The sequence below is a fragment of the Notolepis coatsorum genome (assembly GCF_963971535.1).
Source record: "Notolepis coatsorum genome assembly, chromosome: 12".
Taxonomy (NCBI): Eukaryota; Metazoa; Chordata; class Actinopteri; order Aulopiformes; family Paralepididae; genus Notolepis; species Notolepis coatsorum.
The window spans coordinates 82,802,661-82,830,160 of record NC_140176.1 but is presented as its reverse complement, the minus strand read 5'-3'; the positions used below and the strand labels follow the sequence as shown (position 1 = coordinate 82,830,160).

The 27,500-nt window shown below is 45.9% G+C and overlaps 1 protein-coding gene across 1 annotated transcript in view; it reads left to right on the top strand.

Moving 5' to 3' along the window:
* The window catches only part of cUnh8orf34 (chromosome Un C8orf34 homolog), a gene marked incomplete at both ends in the record, with an annotated part of 268,122 nt that overhangs the window by 95,680 nt on the left and 144,942 nt on the right, over positions 1–27,500 (top strand). Inside the window, 1 exon segment of the mRNA XM_084325912.1 lies at positions 23,813–23,979. Coding sequence (XP_084182038.1) covers positions 23,813–23,979 — 167 coding nt within the window.

Below are 27,500 nucleotides of genomic sequence, written 5' to 3'. Positions count from 1 at the left end.
AGAGCTCCTTTAGATTTAAATTGTTGAACAGAAACTCATATACTGTGTCAGCTAAATGCAACATAATGGAATTCCCATATTGGTGCCCACCTCTAGGTACTCTAGTACTACAGATTTTACAACAGCATGGCATAGACTAGAGATAGGCATTATGGCAGGGTGTACTATTTCCCCACTAGCATTCACAATGGCGATGGAAGTAATTATTAGAGGCTCAAAACGGGTGGTAGGAGGGGTGAGACGGCAGGGCGGGCTGTGCCTCCCACCAATTAGGGCTTACATGGATGACATTACCTTGTACAAAAAGGTTACTAGATAAGTTAAATGATTATCTCAAGTGGGCTAGGAATGAAGATTAAGCCTAGTAAGTCAAGAAGCATTTAATTGACCGGAGGGAAGGTAGTTGAGCGAAGGTTTTATGTAGATGAGGACGGAGGAACGTCCATCCATAAGGGACAAGCAAGTGAAATGTTTGGGTAGGTGGTATAATGAGGAGTTGAATGACAGTGAACAGATTTACAGCAATTTACAGTAGGAAAGATGTTGTAGAGGGGATAGGAAGGATAGAGAAGTCGGGGCTTCCAGGCAAGTTGAAGTTATGAGCTTGAGAGATTGGTTAATTTGTACATTAGGAAATGGTTAGGAGTTCCTCTGTGTATTAGTAGTGTGGCATTGTGTGGGAAAGGCATTCTCCACTTACCAGTAACTAGTCTAACAGAGGTGTTTAAGTGTGTGATGGTGAGAACAGAGTCATTGCTAATATACAGAAGTTAGTCATTTGGTCCCAAATCCAACTAGAGGGAGGGAATGGAACGTTAGGTTATGACTATAACCAAGTTCTGTTAACACTTAGTGAACGCTCAGCGTTTCATTGCATATATCTTGCTTCAGCATATATACACTGAATAATTTCACAAATGTACCTTTAATGCCAGCATTCATCTGGCCACACCCCCATCCGCTTACCTATATAAGCAGGGATGGTGCCACACACTCATCTCCTTCCCAACAAATTTCACCACAATGAAAAATCAAGGGCCGCAGCGGCGTCTAGATGCTGAGCGTTCACTAAGTGTTAACAGAACTTGGTTATAGTCATAACCTAACGTTCTGTATCACACTAGCTCACGCTCAGCGTTTCATTGCATAATAGGAGCTGAGCGGGAGCTAGAAGCTCGACAAATGTACCCCGCTGAGGCCCCCCACAACCATCAGATCAGGGAGGACCGAGCCCCCCCGACCCCCCCTAATGGAGGGCACCCCCCCTATTAGAGGTTTACCGGGAGGGCGACGGACCCGACCGTGCGAAGAGGCACTCAAGCAACTCAACGCACAGGGTGAGCAGACCGTGGCTTGACCCCACGACTACACACACGCACAACCCGCATGCCACCCGGGAACGAACAAAGGGAAACAACCTTGTTACTGCCCCCAGAATCACGGGGTCAAGGGCAAACCCAACCCCGTGGCAAGGCCGTAGCAGCGGAGCGCGAAGGAAGACCCAGACCCACCAAGGGACTGGACCCCCTGGAACGGGGGCCCGGAGAAGTCCATGATGCCAGCATCAAGACCCCACCAGGTGGGCACGTAGTGCCCCGCCCCCCACATCGCCAGCGTATTCGGACAAAGGCCCCTCAGCCGAGCGGGCCCTGTCCCCCCAATAGTACACCGCCTGGCACACTGACCCTGCAACAGGCAGTCAGCATGGCCGTAAGCACACAAAAAAGGTTAACCAACGGAAGCAGGCAGTGCACCGGGGAAAAAACCAGGCAACAGGCTATTAACCCTAGCCTGGAGACTGCGGACGAGACAGGCGCCAGAGGGGACAGCTGAACACAGCCGCCCCGGCGGAAGGAGCGTAAGCTGGCGGTGTTGCATGACCAAGCCTCCATTTAAAAAAAAAAAACCACCCAGAGGGGTTGAGGCAGAGAAGGCTGACACGATTGGCAGACGTCATGAACGTGCGTATAAGGTCTGGCCAAACCTTGTCCTACCCGGAGCGTAGATCAGCGAAGTGCAGTCTTAAGACACCGTAGAAAACACAGCCATCCTGTGTTGTTCGATCTGGGCAGCGTCGCCGCTCCACCCGTCGCTACGGTTCCCTTTGTTGACGCAATCCTTGCCGTCCTGGCTCAGGGCAGGGTCGACGAACATCCCCTGTCAAAGATGACGTCGTAGTCAAGAGTGTAAAACATGTTATAATCAAAGCACGTTCAACAGAGTAGCATTAAGCTAACGGCCGCTCCAACCGCCGGTCGCTACTGCCCCTGCTCGCGAGACGCCGAGCGAACGGCGCACGCGACCAGAGGGGAGCTCGCGGCGGCGCGCGAGTAGCCGGAGCTACCTCGCGCTGGCCTTGTCCGATAGCAGCAAGCTAACGTTTCCTAGTGATCACAACAGGCTAGCGCCGCAGCTAACAGCTGACTGGCTAACAGTAGGCCCAACCTCTGTAGGCCACGCAGTGATCCCAGCAGGCTAACGCCGCAGCTAACAGCTGACTGGCTAACCGTAAGCTAAGCAGCTATCACCTGAACTTGTACACAATGATATAACACTCACCCAGACAGGCCGCCGTTCTGAAACCCTCCTCACTTTTTAAGAGAAAAGAGAAACAAGATGTCAACACAGCTTTACAACGGTGATTTTACCAACACCCGACGGAATCAGCACAATACCAAACTGGCCTGTGTAGGTGACTTGAACATAGATCTTCCGCTATCGAACATCTTATGCACATATCTCCTCGTGAAGGAATACTCTCATTTGGATATGAAAGAAGGGGCTACACGGTGACAGAGAGATACCCACTCGTCCAGAAAACACAGGGATCACCAGTGTTAATGGTCGCGGCCCACTAGTTAAAACTACAATGGTCTTCAGACCAAGGTCTTCTGTCGCCTAGGAGGCTGAACAAAGGACCCTAGCCTGGGGCCGGTTTTCATAAACATTGTCAATTAGCCCCCATAGCACTAACAGACAAGTGAAGCCTGCCAGCAACAGTACTCACCTAACCTGAAACCCACCGCTCCTCACAACAGCGGCGCGTCCTACAGTTCAGCTGTGGCCTGAAAGGTTTCACCCCAACCAACACAGCAAGGAACTGCAGTTGAGAAGCATGCAGCGGCGTGCTCCCAATACGAAAACCGGTGGAGGGTTTTAGAATGATCACCATCTTCCAGACACTCCAGTGACGAAGACAACATCGCCGTATTTTCTCGAAATAGTGAGAGAGAAAATAAAGATATGATGTCAACGTATCTCCTTGTTCTTCCTCTCCTCGTAAACATTGCTTTTCCAGCCAATATTTTTCTCCACGTCAAGTGGGCATATGAGCAACACGTTGCTTGTGATGAAATTTGAGAAGGAGATGAGTGTGTGGCACCATCCCTGCTTATATAGGTAAGCGGATGGGGGTGTGGCCAGATGAATGCTGGCATTAAAGGTACATTTGTGAAATTATTCAGTGTATATATGCTGAAGCGAGATATATGCAATGAAACGCTGAGCGTGAGCTAGTGTGATACAGAACCCAAGACAGGCAGTACAGGAAGCAGAGGCAGCTCTTAGGACATACAGACATTGGTCCTCATTCTTGAACATGTTCGTAAGTGCCTTTGCAAATATTTTGGTAAAGGTTAGGTTTGTACTAACAAATTGACCAAAATCCAAATTGACCAAAAATGAGATTAGATTCAATGTATTGTCATTATACAGCACAAGTACAATTCAACATCCAAACAAATGTAACAGTAAAGTGCAATAGGTACATACAGTATAATGCACAGGTGACTAAACTGGGTATAAATAAATATATAAATACTACTGAGTAATTGTGCGTTTTATTTGGGCCAGGGTGGCCGAAAGCGCTTCCATCACCACAGTGGTCCTCTCCTGGCTGTAAGCGACCCTCTCCTGGCTGATCAGCCTGGCGGCTGAGGGGGAAAACGAGCTTTCACAGCCTTTGGGATCCGCAGCCTTCTTCCAGAGGGGAGCAAGGTGAAGAGGCTGTGGCCAGGGTGGGAGGGGTCGGCCATGATCTTTCTTGTCCTCTTCAGCGCCCTGGAGTCGTGCAGGGACCTGAGGGAGGGCAGGGGACAGCCAATCACCCTCTCTGCGGAGCGAATCACCCGCTGCAGCTTGGCGAGATCTTTTGCCGCTGCAGCGGTGGAACCAGGAGATGATGGAGTGGGTGAGAATTGATTCGATGATGGCCGTGTAAAATTGGGCCATCATGGTCCTCGGCAGTTTAAATGTCATGATATATATCTGTATATCTGTATGTTGTGTATGTCATAAATGTCATTATGAATTGAAAATGGGGGACCCTGATGTAAACAAGATGAACGTTTTTCTCTGGTCTGCATCCCCTTAACAATTGTGTGTATTGAGCCGTACTGTATTGTACCCATTCTGCAATCTGTTAAAGGGGTTATGCACTGCTATTCCTAGCACTATTTGGGCAACTTTACACACTTCCTGTGAGTCTATGTAACACATCTGTAATTTTTATTCCAAAAATAATCATTGTTTTATATTTCTAATCTTGTACTCAAAACCAGCATTTTTCAGCCTCATGAAAGCAGGCTATTATTGGCTTGGCTCCACCCATACTAGCAGAATGCTTTGAGTGACAGCCACCCACCAAATAGCTCCGCCCATCTCCCCGTCAGAGATTAGGTTTCAGGTTACATACAAATATGGTATGTCATAAATATAGAGATGTAGCAGTACTGTCTATCTATATATATATAATATGTTACCATGAATTGAAATTGGGGGACCCTGATGTAAACAAGACGAAAGTCTTTCTCTGGTCTCCATCATAGCAGTACTGAGCAGTACTGTAGCAATACAAATATGGTATGTCATAAATATAGAGATGTAGCAGTACTGTCTATCTATATATATGTTACCACTATTTGTAAAAGCCACAACCACGTTACCATATTTGTAATAATGTAAATCATTGTGTCGTTGTACATATTGTGTATACACCGTTAGAAGCTAACATAGCTTAGCTTGGTAGCTATTGTGCTAACAACATATCCCGACGTCCGGCTCGCTGGCCGGCATGCACGCCCGACACAAAATGGTTCTCTCCTCTCTGTACACCCCCGTCCCCACGGGTACCCTGCCGGGGAGCCCATGGACGCGACAACGGCGGCAGCCGTAGGGTGCTCGAGCCCGCCGTAACGCTAGTGGTACACAATAGCTATGAGCTAACTAACGCTACGGCCGCCGCTGTTGTCGCGTCCACAAGCTCCCCGGCAGGACACCCGCGAGAACGGGGGCACACAAGGAGGAGAGAACCACCCCAAATCGAGCACTCATGCCGGCCGACAAGCCGGACACCGCGGTTGTTGTTAGCACAATAGTAGCCCACTGTGATGCACCGAGTGGGCCACCATTGATCAACATGCAGCGATGTGTAGCTTGCATGATGCGTGTGCAGTGCTTTGCCACACAGGTCTGAGAAGAGGACCTGCACATGATAGCAACCGGGAGCGTCGCGGAGCATTCAGCCTGCTGGCTACCTAGATCCACTTCAACCAGCCGAGCGTCGGGAGCTCCAGCAGCTTGTCGATGTGCTAATAGCCTGGAGCCAGCTACCGTTAGCTTGCAGAGGCTCCAGCACACCGACAAGCTGTGTAGCCAGCTACCGTTAGCTTGCAAAGGCTCCAGCACACCGACAAGCTGTTTAGCCAGCTACCGTTAGCTTGCAGAGGCTATTAGCACACCGACAAGCTGTGTAGCCAGCAGGCTGAATGCTCCGCGACGCTGGTTGAAGTGGATCTAGGTAGCCAGCAGGCTGAATGCTCAACGACGCTCCCGGTTGCTAACGCCGGCCCCGGCTGGTGCTAAGTAGCTAGCGATCGCTCCCGAGTCCCGAGAGCTAACGTCGGTCTGTCTGTCGAAGACCGAGGGAACCGCATCAGGCTTCAGCTGATTAGTGATCTTCTGGACAAACCTTCCACCCTGCAGGTAGCAAGAATGGAGGCGGGCATTACTAAAACCACAGAGCCAATCACATCACCGTGCGCTATAAACAGCGCCCTGTGACGTGCACCAGGTCGTCAAATCAACATGACCTGATTTACTAGAGGCAAAGAGGGGATGGGCTGTAGCTGAGGAATTCGCCAATATAGTATTTAGGCCCAAAAACACATTGATACGAACTCCTATTACTATAATACAATGCTAGAGACTGAAAAATGACATTTATAATGCATAGCACCTTCAAATAAAATCTTCAATCAATCAATGGCCTGGGCGGCCAGAGCATAACTGTTCTAACAGCAATATATAATCCATTTCAGACAGAAAGCACGCAATAAGTAATAATAATAATAATAATAATAATAATAATAATAATAATAATAATAATAATAATAATAATAATAATAATAATAATAATAATAATAATAATAATAATAATAATAATAATAATAATAATAATAATAATAATAATAATAATAATAATAATAATAATAATAATAATAAATAATAAATAATAATAATAATTAATAATTAATAATAATAATAATAATAATAATAATAATAATAATAATAATAATAATAATAATAATAATAATAATAATAATAATAATAATAATAATAATAATAATAATAATTGAACTTTTTTTTTTTGTACGATTTTCTTATATGGGTAAGAGTGCTCTCAACCACTCTTAGAATTTGGTCTTGCCTGAGAGAAAAGCAACTATAAGAAAACATTGCTGAATCCCAGGTACGAACAAAATAAGAATAAATGCTAGTTAAGAACGAAATCTGTTCTTATATCGCTTCATGCATGAGGCCCAATGTTCGTCAAACAGTGTTGAAACTTGGGTGCTGCTACAGTCTAAGACATATTAGCATAGTATGTGGTAGTATAGGCAAGGAAGGTTAATTTGTTTCTTCTTTTTTTTTTGTCGATGGCGGATAATTGGTTGGGTTTCGGCTGTCCTAACTGTGGTGGGATGTTTGTTCCACCATTGTCGAGCAAGGACCGATAATAGCCGGCTTCCCTCTAATGACTGCACCGGAGCTCAGATAGGAGGGGGTCTGAGGCGGCTAGAATATGTAGAGCGGAGGGGTCTTAAAGGAACACTTTCGCTTATTTGCCATCTACCCTAGAGTTAGACAAGAAGATACATACCTTTTTCTTCTCTGTGCATGCAGTAGGAGTAGGAAGATGTTGGGAACTAGGCTAATGGAGGAACCTACTTCCAGCCGTTCCCTTCGCTGCACGATATGCCAGGTCGAGGACCTTGAAGCATTCCTGCTGCGATTGTGGGGTAACATGGGCTGACTTTGGTAGGTTGGAGATCAGGCTGCATTCTGTATGAGTTGAAGTGGCTTGATGGTCGTAGTCGGTGAGACCAGCTAGCAGTGCATTGCAGTAGTCGAGGGGAGACATGACTGTTCATTGCACAAGGAGTTGAGTGGCTTCTTTTGTCAGGAAAGGGTGGATCCTTCTGACGTTGCTCAGGAGGAATCAGCAGGTTGTGGTTGTTGCGGCGATGTGAGCGGACAAGTTCAGCCGGTCGTCAAGGACTACACCTAGTTTTTTGGCAGTCGTGGACGCAGCCATTGCTACATTCTCCTTTGTGATCGAGAGGTCGGTCAGCGGGGATGATTAGGCCGGCAGGTGAAGTAACTCAGTTTTGCTTTGGTTCAGTTTGAGATGGTTGGTCGTCATCCAGGTGGAAATGTCGGACAGGCAGGCGGAGATCTGCTCAGAGACGTGGATGTCTGAGGGAGGAAAGGAGAGGAAGAGTTGAGTGTCATCGGCATAGCAGTGATACAAGAAGGCATGAGACATGATAATGTTACCCAGAGATTTGGTGTAGAAGAGGAGGGGTCGATGGGCTGAGCCCTGGTCCAAGGACACCCGTCTGTCTGTAGGTTGACAGGGTAGGCTACCTCTCCATGATATTCGGTAGGAGCGGTCATCAAGGTAGGATGCCAGCCATGCCAGTGCCGAGCCTACAACTCCCATTCCTGTGAGGGATTCAAGGAGGATCTGATGGTTGACTGTGTCGAAGGCTGCTGACAGGTCCAGGAGAATCAGGACAGAGGAGAGGCCCGTTGCTCTTGCTGAGTGAAGAGCCTCTGTGACCGCTATGAGGGATATATCTGTGGAGTGACCAGTCCTGAAGCCTGACTGATTAGGGCCTAAGAGGTCGTTCTGTAATAGACAGTGTTGTGCTAGTTACTGAAAAATAGTAACTCAGTTACTTTAATAGTTACTTCATTTCAAAAGTAACTCAGTTACTTTACTAGTTACTTACACCCAAAAGTAATGCGTTACTGTGACAAGTAACTATTTAGTTACTTTAAATAAAATCAATTGATCCCATTAATGCCCTTACAGATACTTACTGTACAGTCAACATCTGTTGATCAACTTGACAGTTTCCATTCATTTGCATTCACATCACTGAACTCTGCTAAGCAATGTGGTCTATACAAACACAAACCTGACACAAACACAAAGATATTTTGTCCCGACGTAATAAGAAATGCGCCGTGCCTAATCAGACGGTTAGATTGTATCGCCACTTAGGTTGAAGGAACAGCCTTGATGTCGGAGCGTTTCATTATAACCGTCTTGCAACGTTCGAATAGTTAGGATATTAATTGAGCATGAAATGACTATATTGTTTGATTAGTATTGATGAGTTTCCCTTGCAGATTCTTACAGTCAAAATCTGTTGATCAACATAACAGTTTCCATTAATTTGCATTCACATCACTGAACTCACCAAAGTCTGCGGTGGTCGAGATGTAGTACAGCCCCTCAAACATTTTCTTTAGCTCATTTCCATTTAGTATATTCTCTCTCCAAGTAGTTGGAAAAAGTGTTTAACTAGATCCCTGAAAGAGGGTGGCGAGTGGCTTCTGATTAGTCCTGGTGGTTAACGTTAGACTCAGCTACTAGCTTCGTTGAAGCATGGGCAGTAGATAGGATCTTTGAGCCAAGACACAAATTACATTTAACTAAAACGTTCTTTTCTTTGTGCTCGACAAAAGAGAAATAGTGAGAATATCCATGTGTAAAAACGCGAGTAGTGGGCGCCGCCATGACAGTCAAGACTAGAGTAAACAAAACAGGCCCACAGCGTGTCTCCGCAGGTGAGGTGACACAGACAGCAGTCAGGAGGACTGCGCTGCATCGCTACCACTCGCTACCAATCTACAAAAAAACAACGCAGTAACGAACCATTCAGTAAGGGTAACTGCGTTAGTGAATTTCAAAAGTAATGCGTTAGAGTACTAGTTACTGCCCAAAGTAACGACGTTACTGTACTTTGTAACGCGTTAGTCCCAACACTGGTAATAGATAATCAGTGAATTGGCTGGATACAGCACGTGCAAGTGATTTAGAGAGGAATGAGAGACAGGGCGATAGTTATCTATGACGGTGGGGTTCAGGGTTGTTTCTTTGATGAGCAGTGTGACTCAAGCTTGTTTTAGGGAGGTGGGGACCACCCCGAGTTGATGGTTGCAGTTAGGAATGGGAGGATGTCTGGTGCTATGGTCTGGAGGAGTGGGGAGGGTATCGGGTCCAGCTGGCATGTAGTGGGACGGTTCAACGTTACCAGTGTCAACGCTTCGGCATCTGTAATGGGAGAGAAGGATGACAGAGTAAAAGATGATGTTCTACTTTTTTCTAAAAGAATATGGCACTAGGCTGTTGAGCAGAGATTTAAAGGTGCGCTAGGCTGGGGGCACAGGGAACCAAGTTTAAGCCTAGAAGACACTTCTAGGATAGTAATAATGTTCATAAACAAAACTGTGGGGAAGCAATAGGTGAAACAATATGCCTTGCCCATATTGATGAATCACATTATAGAATATAGAAATACCATGCTCGGGTATGGAGACATTTAGTCATTCCGATGAGATTAAAATCACATATAGTTCCTCGAGCCCTCTAACCCACGGCCTCAGCTCTCAGGTTATGGAAATGTAATGATGCAGAACTCAAACCCCCATAACTTATTTCTTTATCTGGTTGTAATGAAATTGGGGCTCGTCATTGGGTAATTTTTCAGCCGTAATCCGCGCCGCGGGCTTATATAGCGGTGAAGATAACACAATTTTACTGGAGGAACTGGCGAGCTATGAACGGAAAAGGCTCAGTGAAGGATCTGTGTTGCTCCCCAGCCCAAATATATTGGTCGTATTTGAATAAAAAGAGCCAGAGAGCTTGAGCTGTACATGGTGCTGTTGGAGAGGGAAGCACTAGGCAGTCCTGTAGCTCTGTGCTGTATACATGGTGCTGTTTTGACAGCCTCAAACCGCGAACCCTCCACTCACCAGCACCATGTGACCACGTATGTTAAAACACCACTGTCTTATCCATTCCACCACCTGGAAAGGATCAAATTCAGGTGGCGAAGTGGAGGGTAATTTAACTGAGGAGTGAGTTTACACCAAGGGGCTACCATTGCAAGGTTTCAACCTTGTTACATGCACCACATTAAAATGTTGGCCCATAGCTGCATAGGGCAGGGATTCTCAAACTCTTATACCAATGACCGCCAGGGACCCCCATCCATCTGAGAAGATACTGTACTTGCTGCAAGATGCGATTTGGTCCATAATTCCATAACGGTCTGTTATAGTACAGTAGGTGGGTACTCTGGGGAGATAACAGAACAGAGAGTAAAACCTATGACCAGAATAGGCCTGTCCCCGACTAAGGATTTGTATAGTCGACTTTGATTGGTCAACATTTTACGATAGTCGACTGGTTGTCGACTATGCAAAATATTTTATTTATTATTATTAAAAAAAATGTGTGGGGGGTCATTTCATTTGGGCTATGGGGGTGCTTAATGTCTGAAGGAGTCGACTGAAGGCTCCTTGTCCTCTGCGAAAGCATGCAATTGGTCCACTGATGGATACATCTTGATATTTGTCTAGTATGTTCATTAGACGGGTGAAATCCTCTTTCAGTGCCTCTGTGCCCATTTTCTTAGGCAGTTAGCCTCACTGGTATGCGCGCCATTAGCGTTAGCCACGCTTCTAGGCCTCTTTGTTTTTGGAAAGAATGATTTAAAAAAATATATATATATTATAATAATTATATATATTTTGTATTTATATATATATATATAATTATTATAATATATATATATATTTTAAAATCATTCTTTCCAAAAGCAAAGAGGCCTAGAAGCGTGGCTAACGCTAATGATGGTGCTCATTATTTTTTTTATCCAATTTTTTTCTCCTTTTTCTATTTTTCTCCCATCCCAATTCCGCTGTGCCAATTCTCCCCACCCCTGTCTTGAACGTTGCTCGCATATGCCCCCCACTGGCCGGTTGTAGGGAGGATAGAAGCCTTGCATCACGTGTCCCCTCCGGTACACGAGGAGGCAGTCTGTCACATCTTTTCACCTGCCAGCGCGGACTCTCATTGGCGAGATGTAACATGTGGGAGGCTCACACTACCCCCGCCACTTCCTGTCTCTGCTGTGCAGGCGTCCCCAACCGACCTGTAGGAGTCGCTGTCCACAACGTCCAGATTACCACCCATCGACTTCCACCCCCTAACTCTGCCAATTGAGTTAGTATGATGACTAGCCCAAGCCGGAGGCAATGCCGACAGCCGGAGTCGAACCCAGTGTTGGTGACAAGCGCAATGTCTGCTGCGCCACCCAGCCGCCCTTTTTAATATATTTTTTTGCATTCGACTAAGAGGTTGGCAGTCGACTAAGGCTCCTTTCGATCGATTAGTCGACTATTTGACTAGTCGAGGTCAGCCTTAGACCAGAATAGTCCTTCTTATATGTTGAATTACTACAGTAGAAAACAACTTATAATGCAAAATTTTATTCTCAAGTCACTGAATAAACACACTGCTACGCTACAGTGCTACACACTGGCAGACTGCTGTTTCTTTATATTGCTGATGGATAAGAAAAAATGTAGTTAGTTTTATTTTAAGTAGCATTATGTTAGTCTGCATATTAAGAAAAATACTTGCAGTCACTGTGTGAAAGTGAGCATCTGCTTCTTGTTTACTTTAATCAGTAAAAAAAACTATTTTGTCTTCATGTTTTTTTAATCCCACTTACTCTGCCAGGCTGTATTTGATCATCACACTCTCCACTGAAAACGTTAGGTTATGACTATAACCAAGTTCTGTTAGTTAGGGGCGATGCTTGGCATCACTACTGCACTATCTCGCGTACGTGCACGCGTACTGAATAAACCACAAATGTACCTCTAATACCAGTATTAGTCTGACCACACCCCTCATCAGCTTACCTTCATAAGCAGGTGTGTGGTCACCTGCTCTCCTCCTTCCCAAGCTTTCACCACAAGGTGAGGACAAGGGCTGCAGCGGCCGTCTGATGCCAAGCATCGCCCCTAACTAACAGAACTTGGTTATAGTCATAACCTAACGTTCTGTATCGTTAGTGGCTTAGCTTGGCATCACTACTGCACAAGGGAGGCCAAGCGGAGCCACTTGGCTGACAAATACACCCCGCTGACAGCCCCCCAAAACCATCAGAACAGGGAGGGCCGAGCCCCCCCGACCCCCCCTAATGGAGGGTAGCCCCCCTATTAGGGACGTCACGGGAGGGCGACGGACCCGACCGTGCGAAGAGGCACTCAAGCAACTCAACGCACAGGGTGAGCAGACCGTGGCTTGACCCCACGACTACACACACGCACAACCCGCATGCCACCCGGGAATGAACGGAGGAACAACCTCGTTACTGCCCCCAGAATCACGGGGTCAAGGGCAAACCCAACCCCGTGGCAAGGCCGTAGCAGCGGAGCACGAAGGAAGACCCAGACCCACCAAAAGGACTGGACTCCCTAGAATGGGGGCCCGGAGAAGTCCATGATGCCAGCATCAAGACCCCACCAGGTGGGCACGTAGTGCCCCGCCCCCCACATCGCCAGCGTATTCGGACAAAGGCCCCTCAGTTACTGCACCTGGTATTCCCAGGCGGAATCCCATCCAAGTACTAACCAGGCCAGAACCTGCTTAGCTTCCGAGATCGGACGAGATCGGGCGTGTTCAGGTCGGTATGGCCGTAAGCCGAGCGGGCCCCGTCCCCCCAATAGTACACCGCCTGGCACACTGACCCTGCAGAACAGGCAGTCAGCATGGCCGTAAGCACACAAAAAAGGTTAACCAACGGAAGCAGGCAGCGCACCGGGGAAAAACCAGGCAACAGGCTGTTAACCCTAGCCTGGAGACTGCGGACGAGACAGGCGCCAGAGGGGACAGCTGAACACAGCCGCCCCGGCGGAAGGAGCGTAAGCTGGCGGTGTTGCATGACCAAGCCTCCATTTAACAACCCCCACCCAGAGGGGTCGAGGCTGACACGATTGGCAGACGTCATGAACGTGCAGGGGCACCCTCAAACGGTGAACCCGGGAGTTGACACTGCTCCAACACACCAGGGAATCAACCACCTCGGCGTTACCCAATGCGGTGGTTGTTCCTATAACCCCTCAAGAAAAAACTCCAAAACACACCTGCGGGTATACACCGGCTATACCGCAGTACAAGTGTTTCAGTTTCCAAAAAGGGTTAACCCAGGCCTACGGGTCGCAAACATCACTTCGGACCGGGCCTGGCGATACGGGAAGCACAGGGTCACCAGAGGAGGTCAAAAAACCACCCCCACAGGCCCCTCTTCGCCATGCGTGAGAGAGGAGCGAAAAATAATGGAGAACCAGCCCCTAAGCACACCGTACCTGGTATTCCCCGGCGGTCTCCCAACCAAGTACTAACCAGGACCAACCTGTGTAGCGGCCGAGATCCGACGAGATCGAGCGCGTACAGAATGGCATGGCTGTAAGCCATGACGACAGTGCTGAGTAAAAACATACCCAACCAGGGTCTCCATAGCGCTTAACCCTGTGACACCCAGACCGACCTGGCATTTTTCCCCCTGAAAAAAGCCCAAGTCCCTCAGGGTACCAGAACAGCAGATCTGCATCCCCGGCGGACAACGGGTTCAACTGATCTGGACCAGCGTGACCAGAACCAGTCCCGTGCCCTAACCACGCCGACATGCCTACTCCAGGAGAAGGGCAGATATGCGTGTCGATCTTAACATGAAAAGAAGGTGCCACCCAGACGTTCGGACGAACCGCGCCTGGTGGCCCACCCCAAGGGCGTGAGACCCCACTACATATGTTCAGATCCATCCCGTCATCATCCCCCAGACATGAACGAGAATCCGTCGACAACCCACCCAGGTCATGGGATGTGGTCGTCGGAAGAGGAAAAACCCCCATCTCAGTTGCTTTATAAAAACGCTGTTTCAACCACAAGCAACCAAGGCGTGCCAGTCAATCGCCTGTTTACAGCGAGCTAGCACTATACGTGCGTCGGGACACACCCCCATCAATGAACAGGCTATTTAGACCTGTCATTGAATCCCCAAGGCGCCCAGGGGAACGACAAGAGGGGTGTGACACTCCCTAACTCCAACACTTCTGGAATAGAAAGAAGGAAGCATCAACAGTATGTATCCCAGTCTACACAGCCGGGGTAAAAAATGTTCACATTTTTACATCCCACCACCCTCCCATAGGAAAGAGACGGGGATCCCCAGAGAGACTTCCCACGCGAGCTGTACAGATTGAAAAGAATATATTGCACCTTGAGCCATGTAAAAAACTGGTTTTAGGGCCTCCGGGGAAGAGGCACTGAACCCATACACACTCAATAAACGAATTGAATCGAATATACATACAATAGAAAAGGACCCTTCTAGAGGGTCCACTCACTTTGACAATCTGAGGAGGAAGGCTCTGTACTCTGATGGAGGCTTCCTCACATGGAAGAAGGAGTCCGAACTCACAGAAGGCCTGAATAGGCGCTTGGTGAGGAGGAGCCCTGACCACCCCCCCTTTGAAAACAGATCCATCACATGGACCTGAACAGCACACGGAAGTCCTACCAACAGAGACGCGCACGGTGACGTACTCTATGGCGGGGGAATTCCTGCGGTGCACACGCCCAATATACCAGGCCGTGGGACCAGGAACTCCCTCCCCCCCCCCCCCCCCCCCCCCGTAACGTGCCGAACCGCCACGTGACGGGAACCTTGAAGGACAGGGGGTGTACCCCTGACCGACAGAACAATGGGGAGAGGAAAGGTTACCAGTTCACCCCTTTACGACCCCACACCCATGATACGACGTAACGACAAAAAGAGAATATGACACAGTCATAGTCAGCTCTATGAAGCGTTTCACAGCTCCACACAGCGCATGAGCTAACCTGCTATCTGATTTTTACTAAGGAAAAACACAGAATAGAGAGGGCTCTAAGAACCCCGGTCCAACATACACATGTGCTTCTGTGGCCAGTACAACCCAGTTGTAGGTCACATGACACACACAACCCATCATCACCTACAAAAAATGGCAAAAACACTCAACAGAGGAACGCCGTTTTTTTCACAATGAGAGAATACATCATTCTTGATTAGTATCGACCACAGGCCTTGCTAAGCACACATGACAGCAACCAAACCAATTTCCCTTTAGGAAATAAGTTTCTCCAGCAGATTTAGCACAACCTCAGCAATCAAGCTAAGAGTTACATCGTATCCCTACCACACAAAAGACACAATTAATGCACAACATGTCTGATAGGAGGTGATAAAGTCCCCAGGGAACCGGGGGGGAAAAAACACAATCCTCCTATTTTACCCTCAATACGGCCAGTTAAAACAGGAAAACCTGTTAATGTGTGAACTCACTGTTCATTGTCATTACAGTCTGAGAAAGAACATTCTTTTACTCACTTGTCACCAAGCATAGCTTCATAGGTTAGTTGCCTTAGTAGTGAGTACACGGTACACATAAACACCATGATGTTTCTCACACAACAACCAGATCAATACATCACGATCTGCACGGAGAAGCTAACTGCCAGTGACAAAAACAGCTCACACATAACCCGCAACGTATCCCAAATGCATTGCAACAACACACGTTTTGGGAAAAAACACCGTTATTCACAATACATTTAGCAAAGTAAAACCAGAAGACGTGTTATGAGGTCTGGCCAACCCCGTACCTACCCGGAACGCAGATCAGCGAAGTGCAGTCACAAGACACCGTAGAACACAGCCGTCCTGTGTTGTTCGATCCGGGCAGCGTCGCCGCTCCAACCAGTCGCTACAGTCCTCTTTGTTGACGCAATCCCCGTCCAGGTTCAGGGCAGGGTCGACGAACATCCCCTGTCAAGGATGACGTCGTGGTCAAGAGTGTAAAACATGTTAAAATCAAAGCACGTTCAACAGAATAGCATCAAGCTAACGGCTGCTCCAACCGTTCGGGTGCTATTGCTTCCGCTCGCGAGACGCCGATCTAACGACGCACGCGATCAGAAGCGAGCTCCCGGCGGCGCGCGAGAAGCTAAGCTACCCCGCGCCAGGCCACTGACCGGCTAACCGTAAGCTATGAACATGTAAACAATGACATAACACTCACCCAGACAGGCCGCCGTTCTGAACCTCTCCTCACTTTTTAAGAGAAAAGAGAAAACAAGACGTCAACACCGCTTCACAACGGTGACATTACCACGTCCGGCGGAATCAGCACAGTACCAACTGGCCTGTATAGCTGACTTTGAACATGAATCTGCCGCTATCGCACATTACATGCACATATCCCCTCGTGAAGGAATACTCTCATTTGGATATGAAAGATGGGGTCTTAACACGGTGACAGAGAGAATCCACTCGTCCAGAACACACAGGGATCACCAGTGTCAATGGTCGCGGCCCACTAGTTAAAACTATAATGGTCTCCAGACCAAGGCCTTCTGTCGCCTAGGCGGCTAAACAAAGGACCCTAGCCTGGGGCCGGTTTCCATAAACTTTGTCAAGTAGCCCCCATAGCACTAACAGACAAGTGGAGCCCGCCAGCAAACACTACTCACCCAACCTGGAACGCACCGCTCCTCACAACAGCGGCATGTCCGACAGTTCAGCTGTGGCCTGACAGGTTTCACCCCAACAAACACAGCAAGGAACTGCAGTTGAGAAGCATGCAGCGGCGTGCTCCCAATACGAAAACCGGTGGAGGGTTTTTAGAATGATCATCATCTTCTAGACACTCCAGTACGAAGACAATATCGCCGTATTTTCTCGAAAATAGTGAGAGAGAAAATAAAGATATGATGTCAACGTATCCTTGTTTCCCAAGCTGTTCCTAATCCAATTTCTTCCATCATGGTGTCAAGTGTGGGGATCTACCGAGGCACTTCTTCCTTGTGGTGAAAGCGAGAAGGAGGAGAGCAGGTGACCACACACCTGCTTATGAAGGTAAGCTGATGAGGGGTGTGGTCAGACTAATACTGGTATTAGAGGTACATTTGTGGTTTATTCAGTACGCGTGCACGTACGCGAGATAGTGCAGTAGTGATGCCAAGCTAAGCCACTAACGATACAGAACTACATTAACTACCATCCACCCCCCCCCCTCCACACACACACACACACACACGCACGCACGCACGCACGCACGCATGCGCGCGCACACACACACACACACACACACACACACACACACACACACACGCGCGCACACACACACACACACACACACACACACACACACACACACACACACACACACACACACACACACACACACACACACACACACACACACACACACACACACACACACACAAACAAAATGCCCCATTCCCCGTAGTAGCCTCTTTATAGCCACACGTTAATGGTGGCCGGTTATTGTTATGAGCCGTTAGGGCTGTGCTGCTCTGCTCTCAGCTGTGACCGTGATTATCCTTCATCTTCTCCCTGCTATGCTAATCGGCTCAAGAAGGTATACTTACATGGCTTTTTTTAATTAACTTTTTATTATTATGTTTGCATTGTTTATCGTCCCTGATGGCAGGGGTATGGCTGCCAAGTGATGTCACAATGTAAACTCCTTCTTGTACGCTGTGACCTGCTGGGGCAGTGGACTGAGAGCAGGGGACACAACTAGGCTGGATAAGCTGGTCAGGAAGCGTGAATATTAAAGGCAACCAACTTGTGTTCAGCTTTTCTCTGATTGGCCACGACCCCACGCCGCTAGCCCGCCCCCTTTTGCCACGAGCGCGGCAGGAACCTTCAAGTTCCCTGGTGCAAAATAAATCTGATAGTTCGTTTATGACGTTAATTAATAATAAACACTGTTATGACTCTTAATAATAAACACTGTTATATCTGACTCTTAATAATAAACACTGTTAGGACTATCTGACTCTTACTAATAAACACTGTTAGGACTATCTGACTCTTAATAATAAACACTGTTAGGACTATCTCGATTCACGCGTCACTACTGTAACTAGAAACTGTACATTGTAACGTTATATGTTATTTTGCATTTTTAACGTCAGTCACTGTACATCAGTGTGGAGGCTGGTAGTTCGTTTATGACGTTAATTAATAATAAACACTGTTAGGACTCTTAATAATAAACACTGTTAGGACTATCTGACTCTTAATAATAAACACTGTTAGGACTATCTGACTCTTACTAATAAACACTGTTAGGACTATCTGACTCTTAATAATAAACACTGTTAGGACTATCTCGATTCACGCGTCACTACTGTAACTAGAAACTGTACATTGTAACGTTATATGTTATTTCGCGTTTTTAACGTCAGTCACTGTACAACAGCGTTCACCCTGATGTAAACAAAACAAGTCATTGCGACGGCCAACGGAAGAATGATTCATTACGGTATAAATTAGGTTAACTGGAGCTGCGTATTGCTGGCTCTCATATTTGCGAATACAACAGCGTTCATCCTGATGTAAACAAAACAAGTCATTGCGACGGCCAACGGAAGACGGCCGCTGCCGCAGGTGGCGCAACTCTCTGCTGTGCGGCAGCGCGGTCACATGGCCGTGTGGCCAATCAGAGAAACGCTGAACGAAAGGCTGAACACAAGTTGGTTGCCTTTAATATTCACACGGTCAGGAAGGCCAGCAGCGTGGTTGGGGTGGAGCTGGACTCTCTAGCGAGGGTGGCAGAGAGGAGGAGCCTTGCTAAGCTCCAGGGCCCTCATTCATAAACGTGTTCTACGCACAGATCTGTGCTTACCCTGTGCGTACGATCATTTCTAAGCAAAGAGTGGGATTCATCAATTTCGATTTGAACTTGACTCCGTGCTTACATCTACGCACAGGTCAGACCAGGCGTACCTGGCGCCCAGTGGTAGAATATATTATTACAACAAGGAAATGAGCTTCTGTGCATAATAACACTGGCATGTTCTGTACGAACCGTAGTTCATTATAGTTCATTGTAAAATAGCAACAGTAGTGTAATTATGGTCAAAACCCTATAAATAGCATTTGGAATAATAGATCTTTCTCTCAGAATGAATGCAGCATGGTTTATATAGCGTTATCGGAATATACGGGGTGTAGGCTACTGACTGACTGCGCTCCGTGTAGCTTGATTGATTGATTGATTGAAAAGTTTATTAACAGATTGCAGAATGGGTACAGTACAGTACAGCTCAGTACATACAATTGTTAATTGGGGATGCAGACCAACTTTCGTCTTGTTTACATCAGGGTCCCCCATTTTCAATTCATCATAAATCATAAAGCTCAACTCGTTATTATTTTGCGCAGACCGCAGAAACACGGGAACGTTTTGATTATATTTAAAAGGCTTTACGTTAAACGAAACAAGTGGAATTTCGAAGCTGTTAGCAGACTACAAGTCATATGAATATAGTGTTCTTCCCCCTTTTTACTGTATAAGAAAGAATAGAAAACGCATTGCAATGAGACCACTGGGCCCCGTTCCCCGTACCTGGATAACTGAGTTAGCCGGATAACTTTCGGTGAAGTCTGACTTAAGCCGGACTTTCCGGTTCCCCGTACCTGGATTGTCCAAATCACCATGACAACAGATCCAAAAAAATGAGCCTGGTCGAAAGCAGGGTTTAAGTTCGAGTTAGCCGGATGAACCATCGCCACGCCCCCGCAAAGAAGTGACAGCCCGTTTCCTGAAATTATTCCCACAGTCTACGATCTGCATTATACCATTCTGAATTACGTTTTTGTGCTCCATTCTTCCAGAGGGGGCTTTTGAAATGTAAAATAGACCCAAAATGCTGATACTAAATTCACTTTGTCCTAAATAATGCACGTTATATATACCGTGGCGCTCGCTCGGTGCGATGTACACATTATGTGGTTATTTTAATTGTAACTGGGATTAAGATGTCTGATGAGATGCGCTGTTTGACGGATTTGAGAAATTGAATGAGCCGTTGACGTCACATTAATGAATGAGGATAAAGAGATAAAACTTCATTAAAAAAAAAAGAATATTCTAAACACGGGTCTCTCGTTCATTAATGTATAAACAATGAATTTATCCCATCTGGCACAGTGGCGCAGCGGTAGTGCTCAATCCTGCCAACCCAGCGGCCGGTGTTCGAAACCCTGTGTTTCCAATATAATTTTTTGGAATATAATATTAATGATTATACGCCAAAGTAGCCTGGTTTTAAGTTAAAATATTATAAATCTACATGCATTGAGGATGTCATTCTTCATATAGCTCTCAACGTGCACCAAATTGAATTATTCCTACATCGCAAAAAGAAGGGGAAGACTAGGTTTCGAACCCCGGTCGTCTGCGTGAAAGTCAAAAGAAGAACCCGTTACACCACAGTGGAGATAAGTAAAAGATCGACCATACATCAATCAATGGGAAGAGAGTCGTATCGTATCCTGTATAACAGTTTAACTAATTATTTTCGCTAGCAAGATCTCATTTGATTATTCAATCCAGCAGGCAAGTTTAAAGAAATATAATCTGATTGATTGAGGTAATGAGGGACTTAAAATTAGCCTATAGATAACGCATTTAACTTGTCGGCGAGGCGATTGAGCCGTACTGCAATATGTTAATAAAGTTTTAAATCAATTAATCAATCAATGCCGCTAGAGAATCAGGATCTCTGCTATCGATACGTGATGGCTTTTCAACTGGAGCGGCCGCGCGCACTTATCCTGGGTCTCAAGTCTGGCTTGAGTTAACGAGACTGAATCCACCTTCGAGGAACAGGAAAATCCCGGCTTCAAACATCGGGTTAACTGAATCTGGATAATGACATCTTGATCGACTTAGTTGAACCAGGTACGGGGAATAGGGCCCAGATAGTGGACAGACTATGTATATGATGGGATTCAAGTTCGCGTTTTTGTTGATCATAGGCATGCTGTCAGAGTATGATATCAGAACATTTGTCGTCACAGATCATGTCCTAATAGAACATAGGCTATGGCATGGATCGTGATATTGTGTGGACTGTTATTATTACTGTCTGTACCGGTACCACCCATTGTGACAACAGCCTTGTGAGTCCCGCACACAAACATGATGGAATTCAAGTTCATGTATTGAAAGGCAGGCTACATCATACATGCAGTGAGATTCATTGCTACCCAATACTGACATCAAAATAGATTGTAGTATGCCTCTAGAAATCATATGCAGCAGGTAGAAAATTGACGGGAGATCCATCGCGATTTGGAATCAAATTGAGGAGAACTTTAATCCCTGGGTATTAATCAAACAACACGGGAAAAGGCAGTCATATTCCAGCGCGGTCTTTATTAGCCGACAACAAAATAGATGCCTCTAAAAATCATATAGCCAATCGAACACAACTAATAAAGGCATTCATATTACAGCACGGTTATAATGACACACAACCAACGCCAAACAGTGGTCAACGAACGGTCTTTATTAGTATTTTGAGCTGTCCAGGCAGAATTGCAGCAATGGTCTTAGGGAGCCGTTGATATCTGACATCACCGTTTACAAATCCGCCTTTTATTTATCCCATAATATGCGATAGTGTCTTCTTGGTTCGACAGCAGTGAATTCTCCGTGGAGTTTCTCAGAGTTCCGCTCGGGTCAGTCCATTATTTCACATCCCATGGGGGGTGTTTCCTCACTTTCATGACCATATATGGATAATCATGCACGAGCATTGACGGTAGAACAAAGTTCTACGGAGGAGCATAGAGCCTGCGTACGCACAGTGTGATGAATCCCGACTTCCCTGTGCGTACACTAGTTCTACATTCCGTGCTTACGTGTGGAAATAGGTCATGTTCTACGCACAAATTGATGAATGAGGGCCCAGGCCATCAGGGAAAACCCCACCCACCCACTATACACAGACTTGGCTGACAGGAGGAGCATGTTCAGTGCTAGGCTCACACTACCCAAATGCAGCACTGAACGGCACAGGAAGTCCTTCATTCCAACAGCCATCAGACTATACAATGCATCACTGTGCCTCACTGCATCACTGAGCACAGAGCGGCAGCTCAATAGTGGCAGGAGGCCGCGACTAGCGGCCTCCAGGCTCCACAACAGAGGGCAGCGACAGCTGCCAGACATTGACCTAGGACTAATAGGAACCCAAGGAGGACAATAACACTACCTGATGCATACTGCACCTTATGTGACACTGTGAATACTGTGAATATATATTTCAGTTAGTTAGATAGTTAATTATATTGACAAATTTGTTTACGCTGCTGTGTTTTTTTTACTACCTGTACCCCCCCCCTTCCCCCATGCTCAGTATATGTTTACTGTATTTATTTACTGTATATTTTATTAAATTTTTATTCTATTTTACTCTACTCTTATCCTAGGCAACTTGATTTGATTTGTGTTATTATTCTAATTCGTGACCGTCCTGTCTAAATGTTTAAATGTTGAGCGATTTGCAGTGTCAAATTTCCCACGGGATAATAAAAGTATTTCTATTCTATTCTATTCTATTCTATTCTATTCTATTCTATTCTATTCTATTCTATTCTATTCTATTCTATTCTATTCTGTTGTTTGCTAATGCAATAACTGACTGTTCCCTAGCAACAGCATTCCAGTAACACCGTCTATAGGAGGATGTATGTTGTCACAAGAGCCTTTAGTCTGTTAGCCTAACGATGAGCCCGGCTACTCTTAAATTATTTAAGATACTGTCAATTCAGTATGAATTCTTTATGATTTAAGTGGGTGGATATGTTTAATTATAAACTACTCTAGCCTATACAGTCATATCACACAATGCATGATGTAGGCATATTTTATATCCACCACAGCTGTCACATAGTAAACTGTGTTTCCCACACGTTGCTAGTTTATTTGAGAAAACATGCTAGATCTGGATAACGACAAGCTAAGTGAAGATAAAGATTTTATGTTTGTTTTGGCTACATCTGTTGGTGATATGATAAGCGATACTTGCTGTCGATCGCTTTGTTTCGAGAAAATAGGATTACTTAGTTGTGAGGAGATCCTTTTGCAGAGTCCGATGGAAACACTGGCAAGGAGACTGATCTAAATCTGTGTGGAAGTTGAAAAGCATCGAGCGCTAACTTCCTGCGTGAGAGTTGAGGGCCAACTCCCTGTGCAAGATACTGTCGTTGACAAACCTTTAGTGCTTAACCTCCTATGTGCGAGTTGATATCTTAGTGTTCTGCCCACCTCCCGTATCTGCTCCTGCTTCCCTGAGTTGTAATTCTCTCCCTGTCGGTTTCTCGTAATATTGTATATTGTTTACACTGCCTTTTTATTCTATTTTAATTTGTACTTCTCCACTGTACTATACCTCTGTGACCTGTATCTGTATGTTTTCTACTACCTGTACCTCCCCTCCCCCCTCCCTCATGCTGCTATGATACCAAAGGTCCCCAAGGGGATCAATAAATGAATATCTTATCTTATCTTATCTTAGCGTGAAGATGGAGACAAAGAGCAAGGGTCTGAAGGAGCAACAGCAGCATCACAAGAAGCTCCTGGCGGCCATGTTGTCCCAGGATTCCTTTGACTCCATCCACAGCCCCGCCCCCTCCGTCACAGAAGAGGAGATCGAGGACGAGGACGACGCCATGGAGCTGCTGGGTAATGTCAAGACGCACACGCACGCACGCACGCACACACCCACACCAGGAATATACATACAGCTGTTGCCCCTGAAACAAACTGGGTGACTGGACACGAGAGGCATATGTTGGCGCTCGAGTGAATGCGCCGGGCGTGGGGTCTTTTGAATATATTCTAAGGGTCGCGCTGTGAGGGAATCTCCCAGTGCAGGGGTCTGTGTCCGGCGTGCAGAGGAAATAGCATCTACGCTGATGTTATCCCTACCCCTCCGCGAACTGCACTCAGAGAGTGCCGTTTCTTTTTATTTATTTTTTATTTATCCTTTATTTATCCAGGAATGTCCTTTTGAGATACAAGATCTCTTCTTCCAGGGAGTCCTGACCAACACGGCACACGACAAGTTTCAACATAAAACAGGGCATTAAACAAAAAACATACAATTCAAATATAAATACAGAAGGCCATTTGTGCAGTGGCAAGGAGCATAATCAGATCAGCAATAGCATCAGGTAAAACAGTTACATGTTTCATGAAGGGCTAATCGTAGCATACCTTTAAAAGCATTCACAGTAGGAAGTGCCTCTAGACAAAGTTTTGCTTGCAGCGTATTCCATAAAAAGGGAGCATAGTGGGAGAATGCAGCTTTACCAAGCTCTGACTGCATCAAAGGAACATTTAAAAGCATCCCATTTGCTGCTCGTCTGGTATTAAAAAAGCAAGTATAAAAGGACAGAAGTCTGGAGATATATAAGGGCAGCTTACCTAGCAATGACTTAAGGATAAAAATCAACATGTGTGATTGTCTTCTTTGGTACAGAGAGGACCATCCTAAGGACTGATACAAAGTACAGTGGTGGGTGCGAGAGCCTGCACCCGTTACAAAACGTATGGCAGTATGGTATGCAGAATCCAGCTTTTTAAGCAGGGAGGAAGGAGCATGCATATAGATCACATCGCCATAGTCTAATACAGGCAGAAAGGAACTCTGCACAATTCTCTTCCTGGCTTCAGACGGGAAACATGTCTTTAACCCGAAGAAAAAGCCATTCAGCATTTTATTTTTCTCCTATGTCCTGGAATGACCTCCAGATACGTCTCAAAGTGGCCTCTCCAATCTCCTTGTGTTGCTTCAAACTAAACATATCAGAAATCCTTTCCACCTGCTGCTCCTGCTTTGATGTTGCATTTTTTATTTTGGTTGATTGCTATTGTTTTATTGTGCTTGTATTTTTTTAAGCTGAATTTGACTTTTCATTTTAAATATCGGTCGTATGGTAGTCTACTGTATGTGTATTGTGCCTTGTTATGTATGTATTGTCATAATTCGTGCTTGCCTTCTTGGCCAGATCACCCTTGAAAAAGAGACCTCGGTCTCAATGGGTTTTTTATTTCTGGTTATTTAAAGGTTTGATGATGATCCGTAACACGTCCTGTTCCGCTTTGAGCGTGTTTCAGCTGTTGTGAATCGTGTAACGTCAAGCGAGAAACACAATACCATGAAAGACAGGAGTGGAGGTTGTATTGTATGTTGTACAGTATAACATATTATAGCCTAACTACATGGCATCGTTTGTCAGGTCATTGGGGAAACATGCTAAAGAAACCTCTTGAACCTAGACCCCGTTTCCCTATCATCTGATTTCATAGATCAGCGGTTCTCAAACTACGGGTCGCGACCCAAAGTGGGGTCGTGGGTAGGTGACAGTGGGGACATTGGCAAGTAAAATAAAAATATATATAAAAATAATAATATATATATATATATATATATATTTGTTATGTTCTGGCAACATATTTTGGCAAAATATGCCTCGTTTTATAAATGTGTATTGATAACATAGTGCTGTAATTACATTTTCTAATAAATATGCATGATCAAATTCAACAATGTGTGCTTTTATTTTGATATTCCTTAATTCCACGTTGAAATTACACGTTCCACGTTGAAGTGTGGGCTCGCCAAAAGAAATCCTAAATAAAATGGGGTTGTGGTATAAAAAAGTTTGAGAACCCCTGTCATAGATGGTCATCGATCTGATTAAATATCCTCCACTGAACAACACATGAGCAAGGTGTGTTTCTCTGGGTGCTCTCCCTGCTGCAGCCCAATCCAACGGTACAATCAAGACATTCAATCGTACGTTGTATTATTATTGCACCTTACTGTTACATTTGCACTCTGGTTGCATGTGTGTGGGGCGACAGTGGCTCAGGAGGTAGAGCAGTCGTCTGGTAATCAGGAGGTTCCCGGTTCGATTCCCGCTCCTCCCGGGCAGCGTGTCGAAGTGTCCTTGAGCAAGACACTTAACCCCTAATTGCTCCCGATGAGCAGGTTGGCACCTTGCATGGTCGCCTCTGCCATCGGTGAGTGAATGTGTGAGTGAATGGGTAAAATGTGAGGAACAAATTGTAAAGTGATTTGGATAAAAGCGCTATATAAATGCAGCCATTTACCATTTATATGCCAAACTTCATTTTGTTGTACTGTACTTGTGCTGTATAATGACAATACATTTGAATCTAATCGAATGTAATCTAGTCTAGTTATACACGCGCCCCACTCACTACCTTTACCTTCTGTGTATTGGTTGGTTGGTTCGCGCGTGTGAGTGTGTTTAACTCGCCACGCAGTTGGCCAAGCTCCACTCTTATGAGCTCCGGGTTATGTCGGTTGATTCGCGTGAGCGCACGTGTGTTAGTTTTTAAAAATAGGACGTTGATTAAATACGGTGAATTATTCTTTAGTTAAAGGGCGGCTGCCAGGCCAGCTCAGCACTGCAGAGTCTCTCTCTCTGTGTATCAGCAGGCGCTCTGTTGGAGCAAGAGACGGACACCTGTTCTCCTGTCCTCTCTCACGCACACACACACACACACACACACACACACACACACACACACACACACACACACACACACACACACACACACACACACACACACACACACACACACACACACACACACACACACACACACACACACACACACACACACACACACACGTACACACACACACACACACACACACACACATACATAGACACACACACGCACACACACACACACACGCACACACACACACACACACACACACACACACACACACACACACACACACACACACACACACACACACACACACTAAACACACACACACACACACACACACACACACACACACACACACACACACACACACACACACACACACACACACACACACACACACACACACACACACACACACACACACACACACTAAGAACAGCTTGTGTGTGTGTGTGTGTGTGTAGAGTATCTTACCCGCATTCAACCAGGCAAGATGATTAATGCCTGGCGTACACTGAACCACTATAAGAAAGGCCAATCGTTCTATAGATTTTCACAACTTCTCCAATCAATGACTTTTCTATCACAGTACACCTCAAAGGGTCACTGCATCACAGAGGGTCTTATGATCAAACAAGCTCTGCCTACTACTGCCCACCATGTTCACAATTCGCAGTTAAAACATCTTTAGTTGGAAGCCACATTTCAGT